Source organism: Schistocerca serialis, chromosome 2 (assembly GCF_023864345.2).
Source record: "Schistocerca serialis cubense isolate TAMUIC-IGC-003099 chromosome 2, iqSchSeri2.2, whole genome shotgun sequence".
In the NCBI taxonomy this organism is placed as follows: Eukaryota; Metazoa; Arthropoda; class Insecta; order Orthoptera; family Acrididae; genus Schistocerca; species Schistocerca serialis.
The window spans coordinates 277,122,635-277,143,846 of NC_064639.1; the positions used below are offsets into that span (position 1 = coordinate 277,122,635).

At 43.1% G+C, this 21,212-nt stretch overlaps 1 protein-coding gene across 2 annotated transcripts in view; it reads left to right on the plus strand.

Moving 5' to 3' along the window:
- Positions 1–21,212, plus strand: part of LOC126457037 (hemolymph lipopolysaccharide-binding protein-like) — a 480,588-nt gene that overhangs the window by 450,173 nt on the left and 9,203 nt on the right. The window contains exons 2-3 of one of the 2 annotated variants that reach the window (XM_050093023.1): positions 9,743–9,906; positions 9,963–10,116. In XM_050093023.1, coding sequence (XP_049948980.1) covers positions 9,743–9,906; positions 9,963–10,116 — 318 coding nt within the window. The remainder of the gene's footprint in view (positions 1–9,742; positions 9,907–9,962; positions 10,117–21,212) is intronic. The other variant, XM_050093024.1, reaches the window with a different exon arrangement.

Sequence of the window (21,212 nt, forward strand, 5' to 3'; positions counted from 1 at the left end):
TAGATTTTCGACGATTGAGCCATGATTTTACAACGAGACCAGCGTGGGAAACACGAAAAGATGAGTGCCTAGTTTCTTCATTATTACATGAAATGACTATTAACTGTGCTCTAATGACACCTGCCACATAATAACTTTGTTGTTGCCCGAAAATGCAGTATTTAGCAGCGTGAGCAACACCACAATCATTATTAAATTTTGACCTTTGTTGTGGTAGGGTTGTTAGACCAACCACTTTAAAACTTTTGACATTCCCCGCTCCGAATTGTTGGCGTTATCCTTCGTCGGACTATTCAATCTTTTGATCATGGTCACCTCCCACTGTGCAATCCTGTCCCAGAGATCCGAATGGGTGCTAGTCTGGAATCTTTTGCTGAGGGAGAGATCATTGTGACAATTTTTTTAATCATAGGCCACATGTCCTGTGGGTACATATTAAGTGCCTTTAGTACTGTGGTTTCCATTGCCTTCTGCATTCTCATGTTATGGATCATCTCTGTTCTTCTGACTTTAGAGGGCAGTTTCCCACCCCAAGAACAAGAGAGCTCCTTGAATCTCTGTCAGCTCCTCTGCTCTCTTCGACATGGTGTCTTCTGCCGCCACTGCTGGTGATGTTTATTCAAAATATAAGGGGTGGCGGGGTTCAAAGCCAATATGTGAGAATGGCCTGACTATTGAAGTTCAAATTTATACATTCAAGCGACGTTGCCTCTTCAACATACAAAAAAAAGGTCATTGAAATTATATCAACAAAGACGTGTTATCAAGCGTCGAACGATACTCTCCTATAACGTAAAAGTTCTAAAGTCACTTATAACATTTGGTTCCATACTGTTATATCAACTATTCTGACCTAATTGTAGGCTTTATAATTCGCATCTTAATTAAGCTGTCCTACGGGTAGTTTTCTTTGTTACTCACGTGATTGTATGTCTTGACGCATAGGTGTGAATACAAGATATAATGTTTAAAGTTATAAATAATTAAAAGAAAGTAGAAAAACACCGATTCCTTGCATGAAACGCTTATGTTTACTGATTTCAATACATTACCAAACTATATGCCCAACAGCGAATATGATGCTTAAAAGTATTCTTTTCTTTCTGATTTGTACGAAACACAGATTACATAACTTTATTGTGGCCCTTTAATCTACTTCCGGTACAGTCGTTTACTTACTCCAAACGGATACTGCAAGAGACCACTAGAAAACACTGCCCTGTATGGTTACCAGTCTATACGCAAATTACTACCGTGATAATACAAATATCACGAAACACGTTATTGGATATGATATATCTTTAACGCTCGTCATCTCAGATTTATCATAATAAACAAAAATTTAAAAGCAGGTTACCTTCTGAAAATTTTGTTCTGGGCCATGAGCCAGATATCATATTCAGAAACCTTCGCCTCAATTATCTGACCATGAAAGATGCAGAAGGCCACTATGTGATTTTATTTTAGTGATTACAAAATCAAACTGAAGAAACGTATTGGCTTGTCTTGGCAGCTCTTTTAGGTGATGCGGACGCTCAAGGAAAAGAGGCTATATTTCACCTCCTTGAAGTCAATATTCTCATTCAGAGTGAAGTATCCTCTATTACGAGAAAATCATGAGGCAGCTGCGTGTGTATAGTTCACTAGTCTGTTGGAATGAGTATGGCTTTGTGTGCTTTTTAATATGCACGAACAGAAGTTGTTCGTCTCTGGGAACAACATGTAAATTTCACAGCTTTTCCAAATCCACATTAAACTTGTTGTCCCTTCGCTAGCGACGAGAGAAAAGTGAGTGTAGGGTGGAAAGTCGCGGCAAGTTTAAAGGCTATCAGCAGTAAACGTTCTTACACCTCAAATTTTTATTTGTTAATAAACCAATGTTATGTATTTGTACTTGAGACGTTGAAAATACATGTGCTGGACTGGAATTCTAAGAGAGATCTGTTCTTTCGCGGGTTTGACCGCTTCGGGGCGATACGATTTCATATTTCGTGCTAATTCTTCGAGGTCTCCACGATACGCAGGTGTCTAGGTTCGAATCCTGTTCCGGCACAAAAATTTCCATCATGTCATTTTATAGCTATAACTAACGGTACAAACTATCCTGATTTCTAAAATTTCTTCGTGTGTTGTCAACAATCTCGATTGGTGCCGATTTTGACTCCCAGTCAGAGACGGAATTTTTGTCACGTCATCTCCAATTCGTACATGCAACGATGTTGCATGCTGAAAGGAAGCGTTATTTGACCTCTATTGGTGACTATAAAACAATGTCGACAGATGCAGGATTCAAATCCGGGTAAGCCGAAACTTCTATCTTCTCGTCGTTTCAGTTACATTTATCTCTGTTATATCCGTTGAAGGATGTCGGTATCTATCATTTGATTCTGCTTATTTATTATTATTAATATTATTATTATTTAACAATCACATTATGTATTGGATTTCAATCACCGTCTAACAAATGCCTTAAGTCACGTCACTTCGATTTTGAACATGTGTGTACTTTGTTACTTGTGGATGAAATCATATTTAAGAAATTTCTTGGTTAGTCAACGGGAACTATAGTTTCTGGATAGAACATCCGGGTTTCGGTCAAGTACAAAAATACGTAATATCAGTTGAGACTTCCTTTTTACCTTTTGATTTTTATAAAACTTTGTGTTTATGAGGGTTAAAAGCTTTGTCGCCTCTAATAACGTGTTTTCTGATACTAGCATTATTATTCTATTAATTTGCATCTGCACTTGTCAAACGAGTGTACCGAAAACAGATAAGGGACCTACAAGAAAGTTACTTTAGTATGTCGTATACAAATCAGGCGGAAAGCAATTCACTCCGTTCGGATACTTCTGAACATGGTAGTACATTAAAAACACAAAAAATTCGATTTACTATAAAATATCAAAAACTGAAGACTTTATTCACTGTAATATCACGTCACACCCATGGATATATCCCTCTGAATAACATTTCTTCAATAACGGGGTTGGATAAAAATATGGGAACACCGCGGGACATACATACATGAACATAATAGCAGATAGCCGCGTCCGGAGGTTGGGCTGTTGTATTTGGCCACGAACGGCACTTGTGCAGTAGCCTCAATACGACGCAAGTGTCAGTCGCGATCGGAACAGTGGTCTGTGTAGTGTTATGTCACAGCTGGAACAATTCGAACGCGAGCAAATTGTTGGTGTTCGTATGGCAGGTGGTTGCGTAACCAAGAGACCCAAAGTGTTTGTTATTTGAAGAGGTACCGAGTCGAAGATTTATACCGCATTCGTGGAACTCGGTAAAACATCATATGATAAATCACAACGCCGACCAACATTTGTGTTGAGTGATCGTTATAAACGTCACTGAACACGATTGGGACAAAAAATTAAGGACGACAGCTACAAAAGTCACTGCACAAGAGTTTGTCCCATCGCGGTCGCTGTCAGCACTGAAACAAAATTAAGAGGGTTCCAGAAACAGAGCATTGCAAGGCGAGCTGGAATTTCAAAACAATTCATCATGAACCAGATTCTCATAACAGCAAACAGTAGTGCCGAAACCATTAAACTTAGAAATATCGTTTGGACGGATGAGTCTCGTTTCACTCTCTCAGCTTCCCTCCCAATGTGCTAAGAGTAAACCATGGCGGGGATTCGGTAACCATGGCTCCATTGTTGCTCCGCAAAGTCACATTACTGCCAAAGATCATACGTCTATTTTGGATAATTAGGTCCATCGTATTGTAGAGTGTTTGTTTCCCAGTGATGATGATGTGCTCGAAGACGACAGGGCCCGTGTCCACAAAGTCGCATCGTTCAGGATTGGTCTCGTGAGCACAAGGGAGAATTGTAGCATCTCTCCTGGCCGTGAAAGTCGCCAGACCTTATCATTATTGAGTTTTTGTGCTCTACTCTGGAGAGAATGGTGTGCGACCGCTATGCAACTCCTCCTTCGTTACCTCCACCTTCCACTATTTTGTGGGAAGTATGGAATAAGATTCCCTTGAAAACCATAGAGGATCTGTGTTAACGCATTTCAAAATGACTGGAAAATGTTTTGAACGTCAACGTTTTTCCTACTCCCTGTAAGGCATGGCTATGCGTTGTATTTGTGGTGTTTCTCACACCCTGTGTGTATAACAACGCATTTGTAGGCTGTCCCAGATTCTTAAAAACACCATTAATATCTCCATTACTTGAAGAAGTGCGTATCAGAAAGTGACATGAAATCTGTACATTACCTCATTCGTAACAATATATCAATATTATGTACATGCATATAATTATGCACAAAACACAATTTTGCTTGGCATGTGTTGGTGCAAACTATCACACACTTTAATATCAAGTGTGCAGATGCATTTCAGAAGAGACGCAATTGTTCCAAAAAATTTAATTTCAAAAACAGTAGACTGACCAGATGTTGCTATTAGTTATGTTGCGTTTAAAGAGTCAGCTAAAAAATAAGCGGAGGACAGTGACTTTGGAATAAATAACTTCGTTAAAGACACTTCGAGTTCACGAAACAGGAACTGACTTTGTTGAAATACCCGAAACTGAGGTGTGGTGTCATTACAGAAAATCATAACAATGATAAAGAAGTTACTAGTCCGTAAGAAGCAGCTGGCAACACTACTGGGGCTGTATTCTCTCTATCTGAGCTGACCGTATTATCGCAGCATAAACGAACCGTACCACTTCTCCACTGGTGTCACCGTAACGAGTGTTTCTGTGCTTGGTGCCTGTGGGCGCTCAACGGCGAGCTTTTCAGCGCCCACCGTGATGAGAATGGTTGTTACGCTTATTGCCTGTATTCAATTTAGACAAACACGTCGATATACAAAGAAAGTTTGCTGCCGCCTATCTCGTAGTTTATAGTTCCTGCAGCTTTCAAACGATAGCGTAATCAAACATAATACTTCGCTTAGCACTAACTAATAGCACAAACTAAACGTTTTACAACTGCATACAATGGTATCGTAGCCTTCCACGGGTAGTGTGGTTTCCAACAAAATAATTTTAGGCATCAGGCCACGTTATTATGAAGCACTAAATCAGCTTAAAAGTAGAGGTTTACACCGTGTTGCTGTGGTGCTTTTCGGGGCAATTAATTAGAGGATACTGGTAAATGTCTTCCCATATATACAGACTGTTTCGGTTATCTGGTAGCTACGAAAGTCACCGTGGTCCAGGGGTGGCGTCTTTGATTCATAATCAAAAAGTCTTCAGTTCCGGGATCGATCCCCGCCACTGTCCAAGTTTTGATAAATAATCAGCATTGGCGGCCGAAGATTTCCGGCATAAGATGTCAGCCTCATTCTGCCAACGGCCTTGTCAAAGAGGGCGGAGGAGCGGATAGAGGTTCAGGGCACTCTCTTGTCCTAGGGGTGGGAAATTGCCCCTAAAGGCGGAAGAATCAGCAATGATCAACGACTTGAGGATGCAGAAGGCAATGGAAACCACTGCATTAAAGACACGTAACGTGTATCCACAGGACATGTGGCCTGTAATTGAAGAAGTGTCATGATGATCCCTCCGTTGGCCAAACATTCCGGAATAGTCCCCCATTCGGATCTCCGGGAGGGGACTGCCAAGGGGGAGGTTACCATGAGAAAAAGATTGAATAATCAACGAAGGGATAACGTTCTACGAGTCGGGGCGTGGAATGTCATAAGCTTGAACGTGGTAGGGAAACTATAAAATCTGAAAAGGAAAATGCAAAGGCTCAATCTAGATATAGTAGGGGTCAGTGAAGTGAAGTGGAAGGAAGACAAGGATTTTTGGTCAGATGAGTATCGGGTAATATCAATAGCAGCAGAAAATGGTATAACAGGTGTAGGATTCGTTATGAATAGGAAGGTAGGGCAGAGGGTGTGTTACTATGAACAGTTCAATGACCGGGTTGTTCTAATCAGAATCGACAGCAGACCAACACCGACAACGATAGTTCAGATATACATGCCGACGTCGCAAGCTGAAGATGAACAGATAGAGAAAGTGTATGAGGATATTGAAAGGGTAATGCAGTATATAAAGGGAGACGAAAATCTAATAGTCATGGGCGACTGGAATGCAGTTGTAGGGGAAGGAGTAGAAGAAAAGGTTACAGGAGAATATGGGCTTGGGACAAGGAATGAAAGAAGAGAAAGATTAATTGAGTTCTGTAACAAGTTTCAGCTAGTAATAGCGAATAACCTGTTCAAGAATCACAAGAGGAGGAGGTATACTTGGAAAAGTAAGAGAGATGCGCGAAGATTTCAGTTAGATTACATCATGGTCAGACAGAGATTCAGAAATCAGATACTGGATTGTAAGGCGTACTCAGGAGCAGATATAGACTCAGATGACAAAATAGTAGTGATGAAGAGTAGGCTGAAGTTCAAGACATTAGTCAGGAAGAATCAATACGCAAAGAAGTGGGATACGGAAGTAATAAGGAATGGCGAGATACGTTTGAAGTTCTCTAACGCTATAGGGAGAGACGGGTCATATACAATATGTGCAACAACCAAGAGGGAATAATAAGAGTGGACGATCAAGAACGAAGTGCTCGTATTAAGAAGGGTGTAAGACAAGGCTGTAGCCTTTCACCCCTACTCTTCAATCTGTACATCGAGGAAGCAATGATGGAAATAAAAGAAAGGTTCAGGAGTGGAATTAAAGTATAAGGTGAAAGGATATCAATGATACGATTCGCTGATGACATTGCTATCCTGAGTGAAAGTGAAGAAGAATTAAACGATCTGCTGAACGGAATGAACAGTCTAATGAGTACACAGTATGGTTTGAGAGTAAATCAGAGAAAGACGAAGGTAATGAGAAGTAGTAGAAATGAGAACAGCGAGAAACTTAACATCAGGATTGATGGTCACGAAGTCAATGAAGTTAAGGAATTCTGCTACCTAGGCAGTAAAATAACCAATGACGGACGGAGCAAGGAGGACATCAAAAGCAAACTCGCTATGGCAAAAAGGCATTTCTGGCCAAGAGAAGTCTACTAATATCAAATACCGGCATTAATTTGAGGAAGAAATTTCTGAGGATCTACGTCTGGAGTACAGCATTGTATGGTAGTGAAACATGGACTGTGGGAAAACCGGAACAGAAGAGAATCGAAGCATTTGAGAGGTGGTGCTATAGACGAATGTTGAAAATTAGGTGGACTGATAAGGTAAGGAATGAGGAGGTTCTACGCAGAATCGGAGAGGAAAGGAATATGTGGAAAACACTGATAAGGAGAAGGGACAGGATGATAGGACATCTGCTAAGACATGAGGGAATGACTTCCATGGTACTAGAGGGAGCTGTAGAGGGCAAAAACTGTAGAGGAAGAGAGAGATTGGAATACGTCAAGCAAATAATTGAGGAAGTAGGTTGCAAGTGCTACTCTGAGATGAAGAGGTTAGCACAGGAAAGGAATTCGTGGCGGGCCGCATCAAACCAGTCAGCAGACTGATAACAAAAAAAAAAAAACAAAGTCACATCTCTGGGATGTCACTTGACACTTGCTGTGTGTACTATTAGGGGTTGGAGCAAGGGGGGGGGGGAATCACTGAACGCAACGCCAGGGTATTATCTGTTTTACTCTGGTGGCTTATTGGAAGGCAACTCTGGCATGAAACTGGTAGGAAACAACGAACTGGCAGGTTGTCTGTGCCACTACTAAGTGATTGGTAGGCAGCTTTCGTGGTGACTGGTAGACAATAACAAATCGGCAGCTTGTAAAATGTGCAGTGTTTCCCTGTGTGGAAGTGTTAACGCCACCATTTATGCTATTAAATGCGGGACAAGTGGTGCTGCTGTCCGGTGAACGCATGCGGTCCCCCGGGATGGAATCGCTGGCAGCCAGGCCGTAGGCAACATGAAGCCATCCTCAATGGTTACCCTTTTGGGGTATCTAAATATTTGAGAAACCACCCTTATTTTTCGCTGCTGCATCCATGGCTGCAGATCAAGCACTTGCGGTTGGTGGAACGGTGGTCTGGTGTTGCTCAGCTACAGCTGCACTACGCCGGGTAAAAGGAGGTCCGACACGATATTACGAAGGGTCATCAATTTTGTCTCTTCACTGTATATACACTCCTGGAAATGGAAAAAAGAACACATTGACACCGGTGTGATAGACCCACCATACTTGCTCCGGACACTGCGAGAGGGCTGTACAAGCAATGATCACACGCACGGCACAGCGGACACACCAGGAACCGCGGTGTTGGCCGTCGAATGGCGCTAGCTGCACAGCATTTGTGCACCGCCGCCGTCAGTGTCAGCCAGTTTGCCGTGGCATACGGAGCTCCATCGCAGTCTTTAACACTGGTAGCATGCCGTGACAGCGTGAACGTGAACCGTATGTGCAGTTGACGGACTTTGAGCGAGGGCGTATAGTGGGCATGCGGGAGGCCGGGTGGACGTACCGCCGAATTGCTCAACACGTGGGGCGTGAGGTCTCCACAGTACATCGATGTTGTCGCCAGTGGTCGGCGGAAGGTGCACGTGCCCGTCGACCTGGGACCGGACCGCAGCGACGCACGGATGCACGCCAAGACCGTAGGATCCTACGCAGTGCCGTAGGGGACCGCACCGCCACTTCCCAGCAAATTAGGGACACTGTTGCTCCTGGGGTATCGGCGAGGACCATTCGCAACCGTCTCCATGCAGCTAGGCTACGGTCCCGAACACCGTTACGCCGTCTTCCGCTCACGCCCCAACATCGTGCAGCCCGCCTCCAGTGGTGTCGCGACAGGCGTGAATGGAGGGACGAATGGAGACGTGTCGTCTTCAGCGATGAGAGTCGCTTCTGCCTTGGTGCCAATGATGGTCGTATGCGTGTTTGGCCCCGTGCAGGTGAGCGCCACAATCAGGACTGCATACGACCGAGGCACACAGGGCCAACACCCGGCATCATGGTGTGGGGAGCGATCTCCTACACTGGCCGTACACCACTGGTGATCGTCGAGGGGACACTGAATAGTGCACGGTACATCCAAACCGTCATCGAACCCATCGTTCTACCATTCCTAGACCGGCAAGGGAACTTGCTGTTCCAACAGGACAATGCACGTCCACATGTATCCCGTGCCACCCAACGTGCTCTAGAAGGTGTAAGTCAACTACCCTGGCCAGCAAGATCTCCGGATCTGTCCCCCATTGAGAATGTTTGGGACTGGATGAAGCGTCGTCTCACGCGGTCTGCACGTCCAGCACGAACGCTGGTCCAACTGAGGCGCCAGGTGGAAATGGCATGGCAAGCCGTTCCACAGGACTACATCCAGCATCTCTACGATCGTCTCCATGGGAGAATAGCAGCCTGCATTGCTGCGAAAGGTGGATATACACTGTACTAGTGCCGACATTGTGCATGCTCTGTTGCCTGTGTCTATGTGCCTGTGGTTCTGTCAGTGTGATCATATGATGTATCTGACCCCAGGAATGTGTCAATAAAGTTTCCCCTTCCTGGGACAATGAATTCACGGTGTTCTTATTTCAATTTCCAGGAGTGTATTACCAAGACTGGTAATATTACCTACCACGAATACCCCTTAATGTGCTCTGGTGCCAATTCAACGTATCACGTAGAATTACGACCCTTTACACGCCCGATGACGGAGAGTATGTGTACAAAGTTACATTGACATCCGTCCACGAAATCTGGATGATTTACGTACTTTGTCGGGCTTTGTGCATTCGAATCGACTTCTGTACCTTGCCAAGTCTTCCTAATCGTGTTCTGTCTGGTTTTTCAGAGGACAGTATGGTCTGGGAAAGCACTTGGCAGCTTCTGCTGACACTCTTCATTGTGGCATCGCCTCGAGAGCTCCTCGCAGACGACTGTGTGTCGTCCTCTGCAAGCAGTGTTAGCCTCTCTGCGAGCAGCTTCCGCAACCTTACGGGTCACTGGATAACCAAAGTGGGTGTACACTCGCCGGCTGCTAACACTACCCTCACACCAGCGAAACTCATCAGTTGTCTGGTCTGTTACAGGCGGCTCTCATCCGCAAAAGTAGAAGAGACGTCAGTGATCTGCTGGCTGAGGAAAGGCCGTTGCATTACGACATCGACGTTACCCGTCAAGGTTGTGGTGACGACGAAACCCTGACGACGTTTTTCAGTGTTGTAGGTCAGTACGTAACATCACGAAAGTAGCTTCCGACTTCCAGCTAATTTTTATTTTAGTTAAGTGTAGTTTCGCCTCTGAGTACCAAAGAAGGAAGGAAACCTTGGTTCTATCAGAATGAAAGAAATCTCTTCTCTGTTTTCTCCTGTTGCTTCTATCTTCGCGAATTAGGCTCTGTAGCGAAGATTGTCTGTGCTACTCATTGATGTTGTTGGTTTTCCCCTCCTTCCATGGTCATCAGAGTGTTGTTCGCACATTTTGCTTATGTGTATTTGAACTCGCATTCAGGAGCAGGGCGATTCAAACCTCTTTCCATCCATCCAGTTTTAGGTTTTCCGCCCCTTCTCTCAGTCGTCTGAGGAAAATTCCGGGATAGTTTCGTAAGAAAGGCATCGCCGCTTTCCTTCATTCCCAGAATCGGAGTTTCTACGCCATCTCTCATGACCTCTACGACGAATGATTGTTATAACGATTCTTTCTTCCTTCTAAAAGCTTCATATAAGAAACAAAAAAATCGAAAGACCAAAAGTAATCAGTGTAGGGATATGAAATTTCTGCATTACATTTTTCTACGTAACATATGCAAGTGATTAACATTGCAAGATCACAGATTAATGGAAACCCGAGATAAGCTATTGCAAATGTGAAATGCTGGTACATTAATAAACGGTATAGACACCCGAATTATGAATACAGACATGCGAACGTGCCTGCATCGTGTTGTACAGGTGCCGAATGTCAGTTTGTGGGATGAACTTCAATGCGTGTTTCAGTAGCTAGGCAAATACAGGAACGTATAATGCTGTTGTTGATGACGGTAATGTTGTCTGCTGGTGACGTTTCATATGTGTTAAATTGGAAACAGGTCTATTGATCGAGCAGGCCAAGCCAAGATGTCGACACTCTGAAGAGCATGTTTGGCTGCAACAGCGTTATGTGGACCAGCGTTGTCCTGTAGCAAAACAGCCCCTGGAATGCCGTTCATGAAGGGCAGCACAGAAGGCCGAATCACCAAACTGACGTCAGGATGCGTGGAAGAACCGCGAGACTGCTCCTGCTGTCATACGAAATCGTACCTCAGACCATAAATCCACACGTAGGCCCATGTGTCTCGAACGCAGACGGGATGGTTGCAGACCGTCAACTGACCTTCTTCATACCAACACACAGTCATCACTGCCTTCGAGGCAGAACAAGCTTTCATCAGAAAACACTACAGCCCTCCAACCTGCCTCCATTGAGTTCTCACTTTACGCTACTGAAGTCACCGGGGTCAGTGGAACGCATAATACTGGTGTCTCGCTCGAGCTGTCCATGGATTAACCGGTTTGTAACAGTTCGTTGTGTCACAGTGGTGCCAAATGCTGCTCACATTACTGCTGTAGATGCATTATGATGCATGCAGTACGATGCACCAGAGGCATACACTGGACACGACGTTCTTCCCTGTCAGTAGTGCCACGTGGCCATCTGTAGCGCAGTCCTCCTGCGATCATACATTCTCGTGACCACCGCTGCCACCGATCAGGTACATACAGTGGCTCCATTATTGCCAAGTCTTTCTTCAGTATCGCAGAAGCAACATCCATCTTCTCGTAGCCCTATTACACGACATCTTTCAAACTCAACGAAGTGCTGACAATGATGTCTTTGTCGTCTGCAAGGGAGTGATGGCTAACATCAATTCACCACGTCCAGTCTCATAGCTAAGTAACGCTCGGGAGGTGTAGAAACATGCCTACCAATTTTCGTTTATGTCACGCAACTCCTTTCTGGTTGTAACCTCCCAACAGAAAAAAAATAAATGTAATATTCACATTTAGTGTAACCTCGACCAGAAAAATCTCGATTAAGTTCCCAATAGAAAAGGTACAGTGGCTGCATTATTGCCTAGTGTGGTGTCACCGCCAGACACCACACTTGCTAAGTGGTAGCCTTTAAATCGGCCACGGTCCGTTAGTATATGTCGGACCCGCGTGTCGCCACTATCAGTGATTGCAGACCGAACGCCGCCACACGGCAGGTCGAATCTAGAGAGACTCCATAGCACTCGCCCCAGTTGTACAGCCGACTTTGCTAGCGATGGTTCACTATCTACATACGCTCTCATTTGCTGAGACGACAGTTTAGCTTAGCCTTCAGCTACGTCATTTGCTACGACCTAGCAAGGCGCCATATCCAGTTACTATGTCTTCTGAACAGATAATATTGTGACTCATGTACCGTCAAGAGCGACGTTCATCATTAATTGATTAAAGTTAAGTATCAAACTACTTACGTCCGCTTTCTGAATTCTAATTCCTTGTCATGTTCCAGACCTCACGTCAGTATAGTTCTTCGCTCCTCACGCCAGCCTGCGTGAGCTAAAACGCGTGCATTTCGGCTCTTCAGTCAACACAACACCAAGACTTTCTGCAATATCGCAGAAAGGACATCCATCTTCTCGTAGCATTATTACATGACCTCTCTCAAACTCAATGAAGTGCTGACAATGACGTCTTTGTCGTCTGCAAGGGAGTGGTGGCTAACATCAATTCACCACGTCCAGTCTCATAGGTAACTAACGCTCGAGATGTGTAGAAACATACCTACCAACTTCCGTTTATGTCACGCAACTCCTTTCTGGTTGTAACCTCCCAAAAGAAAAAATAATTATAATATTCACATTTAGTGTAACCTCCCCACAGAAATATCATCTTTAGGTTCCCAATAGAAAAAATTTCTTTCCAATAATAAAATTTCAACTTTTAATGTGATCTTGCATTAAAGAGTGACTGCATATCGAGATTCATAAGTTTTGACGCCAGCAGCGCTGCGTCATGGCCCTGTGAAAGCATCCTGAATAAGCTGAAAAATTCGTACCTCACAATGATGTCGCCGGATAAAGCTATCTTTATATTTGCTCCTATGAGAAATTTTTGGCGCAGCCCAGTGCAATGCTGGCCAACAGATTTTCATTTGTAGGAAAACAACTGATTTTCTTTTGCTTAATCAACATGGGTAAGCACAGGAAAAATTCGTAAAATCTTCAAACTCAGATAAATGACTGCAAAAGTTTTCTTCAGAACAAAAGTTATTATTGATACATTTCTGCAAGGAATTACATGGGACTTTAACTTTACAGTTGTGGTTAAAGCAGTTGTGGCAATTAACATATGCGTGAGGCAACAAATAACAATAATTTTTTTTTACCTTATACCGCATCGCTCAGGCACCACCATCGTTATGCACGACCGGCCCAACACAAGTCAACTGCAGCACTGCCCTGTCCGAAATCCATAACTCAAGTGTTCTGTGCGAGCTACAAAACACAACTGCTCTCTGCAAGCTACTAAACTCGACTTACTGCTAGCACTGCTCTGACCTGCGATTCTATTGCAGCATAGATATTCAATATCGCAGGTAGCGGGTGAGCAATCGATCGAAATTACATCTGCTCAAGTGCGCTAGAAAATAGTAATGGACCCCTAATGAACTCCTTACATAGTGTTGCCATTTTTTTCGGGTGTGTAGTTCACTGACGAGTTTCAGTTCTCTTATCATCATTAGGTATCACAAGACATTCAGAACTGTTTCTGAGTGTAACGCGTGTTCCCACGTCTCGCCATATGACGGAATGTAATGCACCCAGGAGCGCTGTCGAAAAATATTTCTTTGGTAGTCCCAGTGTTATTGTGAAGGAGGAATAGTATCGCATGGGTGCACTAACTTCCATATCTCCATTCACCGGTCAACGTTAATGTGAGACTGTATTTCACCCCTATGTGCGATTTCCAGGGGTGTATTCAGCCCTGACTTCGTGTTTATGAATGAAAATGGGCGACTGCGTATAACGGCACAAGTGAAGTAGCTCCTGGTACGAAATAATATTCGGCGCATAGACTGATTCGATCGTTCGCCAGAGTTAAATGTCATGGGGCACGAGTAAAATGCGACGGGTGATGTACTGCTGCAGCACGGACACTTGCACCAACGAACATCCCGCAGTTGTCAAACCGCTGTTGTCAACCGCGCTGGTGGAGAAATGCAACGCCATACCGCAAGAACTCCCTAGCAGCCTTGTTCCTAGCATGGGAACACGATGCAGAGGTTGCACTGTTGCCCATGGTCGCTACACACACTATTAAGAACCATGTCCCGGCTTTTGTGATGTCTTTGGACTCATTATAAATCGCAATGACTTAAGTGTTATTATTGTATAACAGACGTTTCATTTCTGTTCATCTCATTCTGTAATTGATTCAGTTATCTTTCTATCTACATATAGTCCTACTTTCACCGAGCTTTGCTTATCGCCAGTTACACATCACGCAAGTTACTTTCGTTCGTAACTTCTGCACTCCACTGCAATTTCTCCATTTCCTACCGCAGCTCCACTTACATCTGCGAGATGCTTCGCATTGATAACCGCAATAGCACTTCATACAGAGTGGAATGTTATCCGTCAAATAAATACATAAACAAATGTGAGATGTAAAAACAAGTCTTAAATGTTTCCGATAATTGAGGATTTTCCGAAGCATATCAATATCCGAAGCTAACGGTCAAATAATCTTTAAATATTCTTACACTTTTTTTAAAAAATATGCCTCATCCTTGGCTGGTGCGGGTAGTTGAGAAACTACCGACTATGTTGCTCGTTTCTTTTTCGCCAATATTCAATTAAGATAATTCATAAAGAACGCAAGTATACTTGCAATATTGCTGCCATGAAAGATCAGAGTGAAAATTTCTGTAAGTGACACAAAAATGGTATTCATATCAATGAAATGTTACGATATATGTTACGTTGCAGATATAGTGAAAGTATGTTACTCAAAAGTCATCTTTATCAGCGGCAACAGACTTTTAGTTTAGTTACAGTGTTCTATTTATTTCGTTTGGATCAATGACATGTAAAACTGCATCTTTGTAGACTTCTGTTCAAAAATAGTTCAAATGGCTCTGAACACTGTGGGACGTACCTGCTGAGGTCATCGGTCTCCCAGAACTTAGAACTACTTGAACCTAACTAACCTAAGGACATCACACACATCCACGCCCGAGGCAGGATTCGAACCAGCGACCGTAGCGGTCGCGCGGTTCCAGACTGCAGCGCCTAGAATCGCTTGGCCACTCTGGCCGGCCAGACTTCTGTTATTTATAATTTATCGCCAAATGATATTTATCTCAAGTTGGTGAATATTTATGAGTTATCTTCTACTTCATTGTCAACAGTTACAGCAACACAATTAAAACGTGCTTCAGTTCTGTGTAAGATAAGGAAGGTGAATGTGGTCCAAAATTTTCGATGATCGAGATGAGTTTTTCAGAAAAGTTTCATAGTGTCAAAAAATAAAACGAATCCGATTGAATTTGTCGGAAGTGTTTATAGTGCTTAGTTATATTGTAAACTATAAAAACGTAAATGACGAAGAGTGAATTTTCTGCAGCAAATGAAGGGAAAAATATCGACGTGAACAGCAGTGCATCGCCAAATGGGACACATTACGAAGATGGTACCTTCTGTAGTATGTGTCAGAAAATTACTATACATGGTGAAGAAAAATTCGCCTTCTCGGTCCTCCTTACATACAAGCAATAAAAAAAATGTTAGTCATTAAATTTCGTCCTCCGCATATTTCCGGCAGTAAATGGACGTTTAAGATTGGCAATCAGCAACACTGTAACCGCATGTACGGTAACTATCTCTGTCAGAAAAGAGCAGTAGTACCGTGAAGTTGCTGCGGTAGACAGCGTTTTGGGTCAGCATGCTGTAGGTTGAGGGTTCGAGTCTCCATCGAGGCGTAAGTGCTTTTATGTGCTAAATGTAGGCTGCATGGTACATTATTTTGCATCGTAATCGTTATACAGCGATTACAGTGGGTATTCTACAAAATGATTTTACTTACGTAAAACGAATCAGGAATGGAGGTACCACAGTTTTCATTGGTTAGCTTTTAAAGTAGATTTTTGGACATCATGGAATTGGCTGCTGTGGCCGAGCGGTTCTAGGCGCTTCAGTCCGGAACCGCGCTGCTGCTACAGCCGCAGGTTCGAATCCTGCCTCGGGCATGGATGTGTGTGATGTCCTTAGTTTAGTTAGGTTTAAGTAGTTCTAAGTCTAGGGAACTGATGACGTCAGATGTTATGTCCCATAGTGCTTAGAGCCATTTGAACCACATCATGGAGGCGAAATGTTTCGCACCACTCCCTCTACTAGATTCCAAACCTGTCTTCTGTATACGCATACACTCCCTCATTGGTCCCATCGATTATTACCAACTATTATTCTTGCCGCATTCCGATCCATTACATTTCGTTCCGGCCTTGCGTCACCAGTAGGGATAGTAAACTGCTTCACAAATAATTTACAAACTCGGTTACCATTTGTATATATTGTCTACACTAATCATGCTTTTCAACGTGGAATCTGGTAAATGTATGCTGTTTAGTAGGTATTTGCATGCGTTACTGTTATTATTAATATTATCATCAATGGAAATGCGGGAACATCACGTCTCTTACCGGTAAGGAAACAGTGTATTTCGAAAATAAACATTGCAAAATCGGCAGTGTGGGGATAAATCGTGCAGAACAAAAGCTGTAAAAGAGGTGGAATAGCCCACTGCGAATTATGACTTGTTTTACTGGATCCGCCATTCACCAGACACGGACTAGCTGATAGCGAAGTAACGCGCCCGTGGCCGACTCCACGTACATTTATACAAATAGTATTTTCTTCTTGCATTATTCAAAACAGTATGGCAGACGTATCACATACACAAACGATGAATATGTGGATATGCTTCTGGTCCTTGGTGCATCTGATTACTGGACTGGTGTTGCAGCTCGTGAATATGCAGCCATATGTCCTGGTCGTCGTCATACTGATAAAAATGTATTTCCTCATCTGGAGTTTCGCCTTCGGGAGACAGGTTCTCTCCCTCCACCATCGCGTGACAATAGTTGTCCACGGACTCTTAGCTACTGACGTCATACACCAAGAACCCCAGTGAAGTACGCGTAGCGTAACAAGTCAGCACGTTGTTTGATGAGCTGCGCGATCATCGGCTGCACCCCTATCATTATACTTTAACGCAAACCTGCTTCTTGGAGACATCCGTCTGAGAAGTTGCAGCATTAGAAAATTGCAGTGAAATGCAGGAAGATCTGCAGCGGATAGGCACTTGGTGCAGGGAGTGGCAACTGACCCTTAACGTAGACAAATGTAATGTATTGCGAATACATAGAAAGAAGGATCCTTTATTGATGAGTATGTGATAGCGGAACAAGCACTGGTAGCAGTTACTTCTGTAAAATATCTGGGAGTATGCGTACGGAACGATTTGAAGTGGAATGATCATATAAAATTAATTGTTGGTAAGGCGGGTGCCAGGTTGAGATTCATTGGGAGAGTCCTTAGAAAATGTAGGCCCATCAACAAAGGAGGTGGCCTACAAAACACTCGTTCGACCTATACTTGAATATGGCTCATCAGTGTGGGATACGTACCAGGTCGGGTTGACAGAGGAGATAGAGAAGATCCAAAGAAGAGCGGCGCGTTTCGTCACAGGGTTATTTGGTAAGTGTGATAGCGTTACGGAGATGTTTAGCAAACTCATGTGGCAGACTGCAAGAGAGGCGCTCTGCGCTCTGCATCGCGGGGTAGCTTGCTGTCCAGTTTTCGAGAGGGTGCGTTTCTGGATGAGGTATCGAATATATTGCATCCCCCTACTTATACATGCCTAGGAGATCACGAATGTGAAATTAGAGAGATTCGAGCGCGCACGGAGGCTCTCCGGCAGTCGTTCTTCCCGCGACCCATACGCGACTGGAACAGGAATGGGAGGTAATGACAGTGGCACGTAAAGTGCCCTCCGCCACACACCGTTGGGTGGCTTGCAGAGTATAAATGTAGATGTAGATGGGTGCAGTTCTGTGAATGGCTCCAGCAACATCAGGAAGCCATCGAAGTCGTCATAAACATTGTATTGTGGTCGGATGAAGCAACCTTCACTCGTGAAGGTGTCTTCAATATGCACAAAGCTCACAAAATTGTTGTAACGTTAACCCGTTCGCCACCCGCAACTATGGATATCAAGTTCGCTTTCGCATGTACGGAAAATTGGGAGGCAGGAGTTTGGTCCCTGCTTGTTAGCTGACTGGTTAAGTGCACGAATGTACCATACATTCCTCTCAAACTATTTGCCTGACGCACTGAAAGATGTTCCATTTCATTTCGGTAGAGGTTATGGTTCCAACATGAAGGTGTACCTCCACACTTTGGAATTCATGTGAGACAGAATATTTCCAGGGGAATGGGTTGGACGGGGAGGTCCAGTTGTATGGTCTCCGCGTTCATCTGACCTAAATCCCTTGCATTTCGTCCTGTGAGGGATTCGATTCCTGGACGGGTTAGGGATTTTCTCTGCCAGCGGACTGAGCGTTTGTGTTGTCGTTTTATCATCATCATCATTCGTAACAGGGGCTAGAGTGAACTGTGTAAAAAAGTTGGACTGTTTAGAAATTGGGACTTTGTACGGGCGCTAATGACCGAGCAGTTGAGCGCCCCACAAACCAAACATCAACATGTTCCCATGAGAACACTTGAAGGACACGTGTATTCTACCCCGCCGACATAAGTGGAAGAGCTGCTTGTGCGTGTTCATGGTGCTCTTGTGTCTGTGAATGCATCCACGTTGCGAAGAGTCCAGAGCCGTACGAGCCGTCGGGTCGTTTAATGACTGGACTACAGGGAGGTCACTTCGACGATCTGCTCTGAGAACAACATATCCAGTTTTAAACATCATTCGGTCATTAATATGGAAATTATTATTGTCACTGGTTGCTAATGTGCTACATCTGAGCAACCATACTGCATTTAATATTAATGACTAGCAGATGTTGAGTTATTTAACTGTGCAGTCATCTTTGGCATCTCGAAATTGATATTTTTTTGTAGTTGTTCTGTCCTAAGACATGTCATTTGTTTCAACTGTCTCTTTTTGACTCGTCTGACCACCTTTCTTTATGTCCACCGTTTCAAAAGCCTGTGCTATGTAAATGTCGGATACGAGTGGCTCAAGAAGCAGTGTATATTGCAGTATTACTTGGAACAATGAAACTTACAAGAACAAATACACCTTGACCCAGATTCGAACGGCCGATCTCCTTCATGCCAAGCCAAGCCAAACCGCTATCCACCAAATGCACGGCACTGCTCCGCCCTTCTGGCAGAGGTGGTTACTGTACATGAGATTACCGTATGGCCAGATTTCCAATCTTTAACGTTCATTCACTGCCGGAAATACGCGGAGAACGAAATTTTGTGATAGATATTTGTGTACTGCTAGTATGTGAGGAATCGCGCTGCGAAGGTTGGGTGCACGTATTTATCTTCACCCTTTATAGTCTGGACATGGTGAAAACACTTTAGTTGTGTTTCGGTCGTTTCCAGCGAGATCAGTGGGAAGAGATGTATCCTTAGAGACAGCAAATACGTATAGATACTTAGTCTGCGACATCAGATATTCAATCCGTTTCCACTTCTCTATCTAGTGATGAATATTTCGGGAACGATTATAATCCTTTCTTACCCTACGTTTTGGATTGTAATCAAAAAAACAATTACGTCTAGCTTTGGGTAAGTTTTATTAACAAATCAACATTCAGAGTTTTATCAAATATCACTGTGTTTTGCAATTTTCTCACATGATGATATGGTTGGAGACCGTGGCTGTTATTTGAAGACAAATGTTGATGGTTTTGGGACATCAACCTGCCACAAATTTACTTTCAGTTCGTTTATTCAAAGGGTACCGTTACCGGTTTCAAATCGTTGTGGTCCATCTTCAGACGGTTTACACGATTTCCTTATAACATGTGGTGTGTTTTTTACAGATTAATTGTACTAAAATATAAGTAGTACATAACTATAAGCACTCCACACACAAGTGGTTGCGTTACAGATTTTCGTTGCATGTGACTTACGTGAGATTTCGGTTTGGAGTGTTTGTTTTCATAACATTCGTCCAACAGATTTGAATACATCCCACTGAATTCTTATTGTTGCACATATAAATTTTTCTCACTGAACACTTTAGATTTGTCACAGAGAAGATTTCTACCACGCACCACATGATTAGATACATATAAAGAGCTTACAAACATATGAGTGTCAAAGATGCTATGATATATCGTAACATTTGAAGATGTCCTACGTTTGGAAAGGATCATATTTTCACTTACGCAACTGAAATGCATTTTACACTAGCATATAGACATTCATTTTTTGAGTTGATACTGTTACATTAATTATAAAGTTGTTTCTTTATTTTGTTACTGTATAGGTATAGTACATTATCTAATTACATTTAGCATCATGAGAATTATAGTAACATATAAATTTGCTGCTTGATCTGCAGATAGGCGTACTAATATTATTTGCTTTGGAGGCTGGAAAATAATTTTTGGAAATTTTTCAGGAAAGGGGTGTTACCAAACTCTGTTTGTTCATTAAGGATATAGTCTGGGGTGCTGTTTTTGTGTGTGTGTATTTCTGTTTCTTCTAATATATTCAAGGTGGCTCCTTTCCTGCTAGATGTAAAATTTTTAAGTTGTTCTCAGTGTTTCTCACTGGATGGTTTTCTTCAGCAATATGGGCTGCAAATGCAGATTTGTTCAAGTTACCAAGTCTTAAAGCATCAATGTGTTCTTTGTATCTAATTTCAAAACTTCTGCCTGTCTGTCCAATGTAGAATTTTGGGCCTGTATCGCATTTCACTTTGCATATTCCTGACTTACGGTAGGAACTCTTGGAGGTATTTACATCATGGATTACTTTTTGTTGTAATTTATTATTTGTGGAAAAGCTGATTATGATATTTTTCTTTTTAAATAAGTTTGCTATTCGTTATGATAGTGGGCCTTTGTACGGGGGAGTAGCGTATTTAGGTTTGGCATCTGTGGCACACTGATTTGGCTTCAGGTGACTGCTGTGAAGTGGATCTGTGGTTTTTGTCTGCATTTTGTTGTGGAGTTTTTCTATTATTATGGGTTTATATCCATTATTATGAGCAACTGTTTTAATTATATTCATTTCCTTTTGTTGGTCTGTG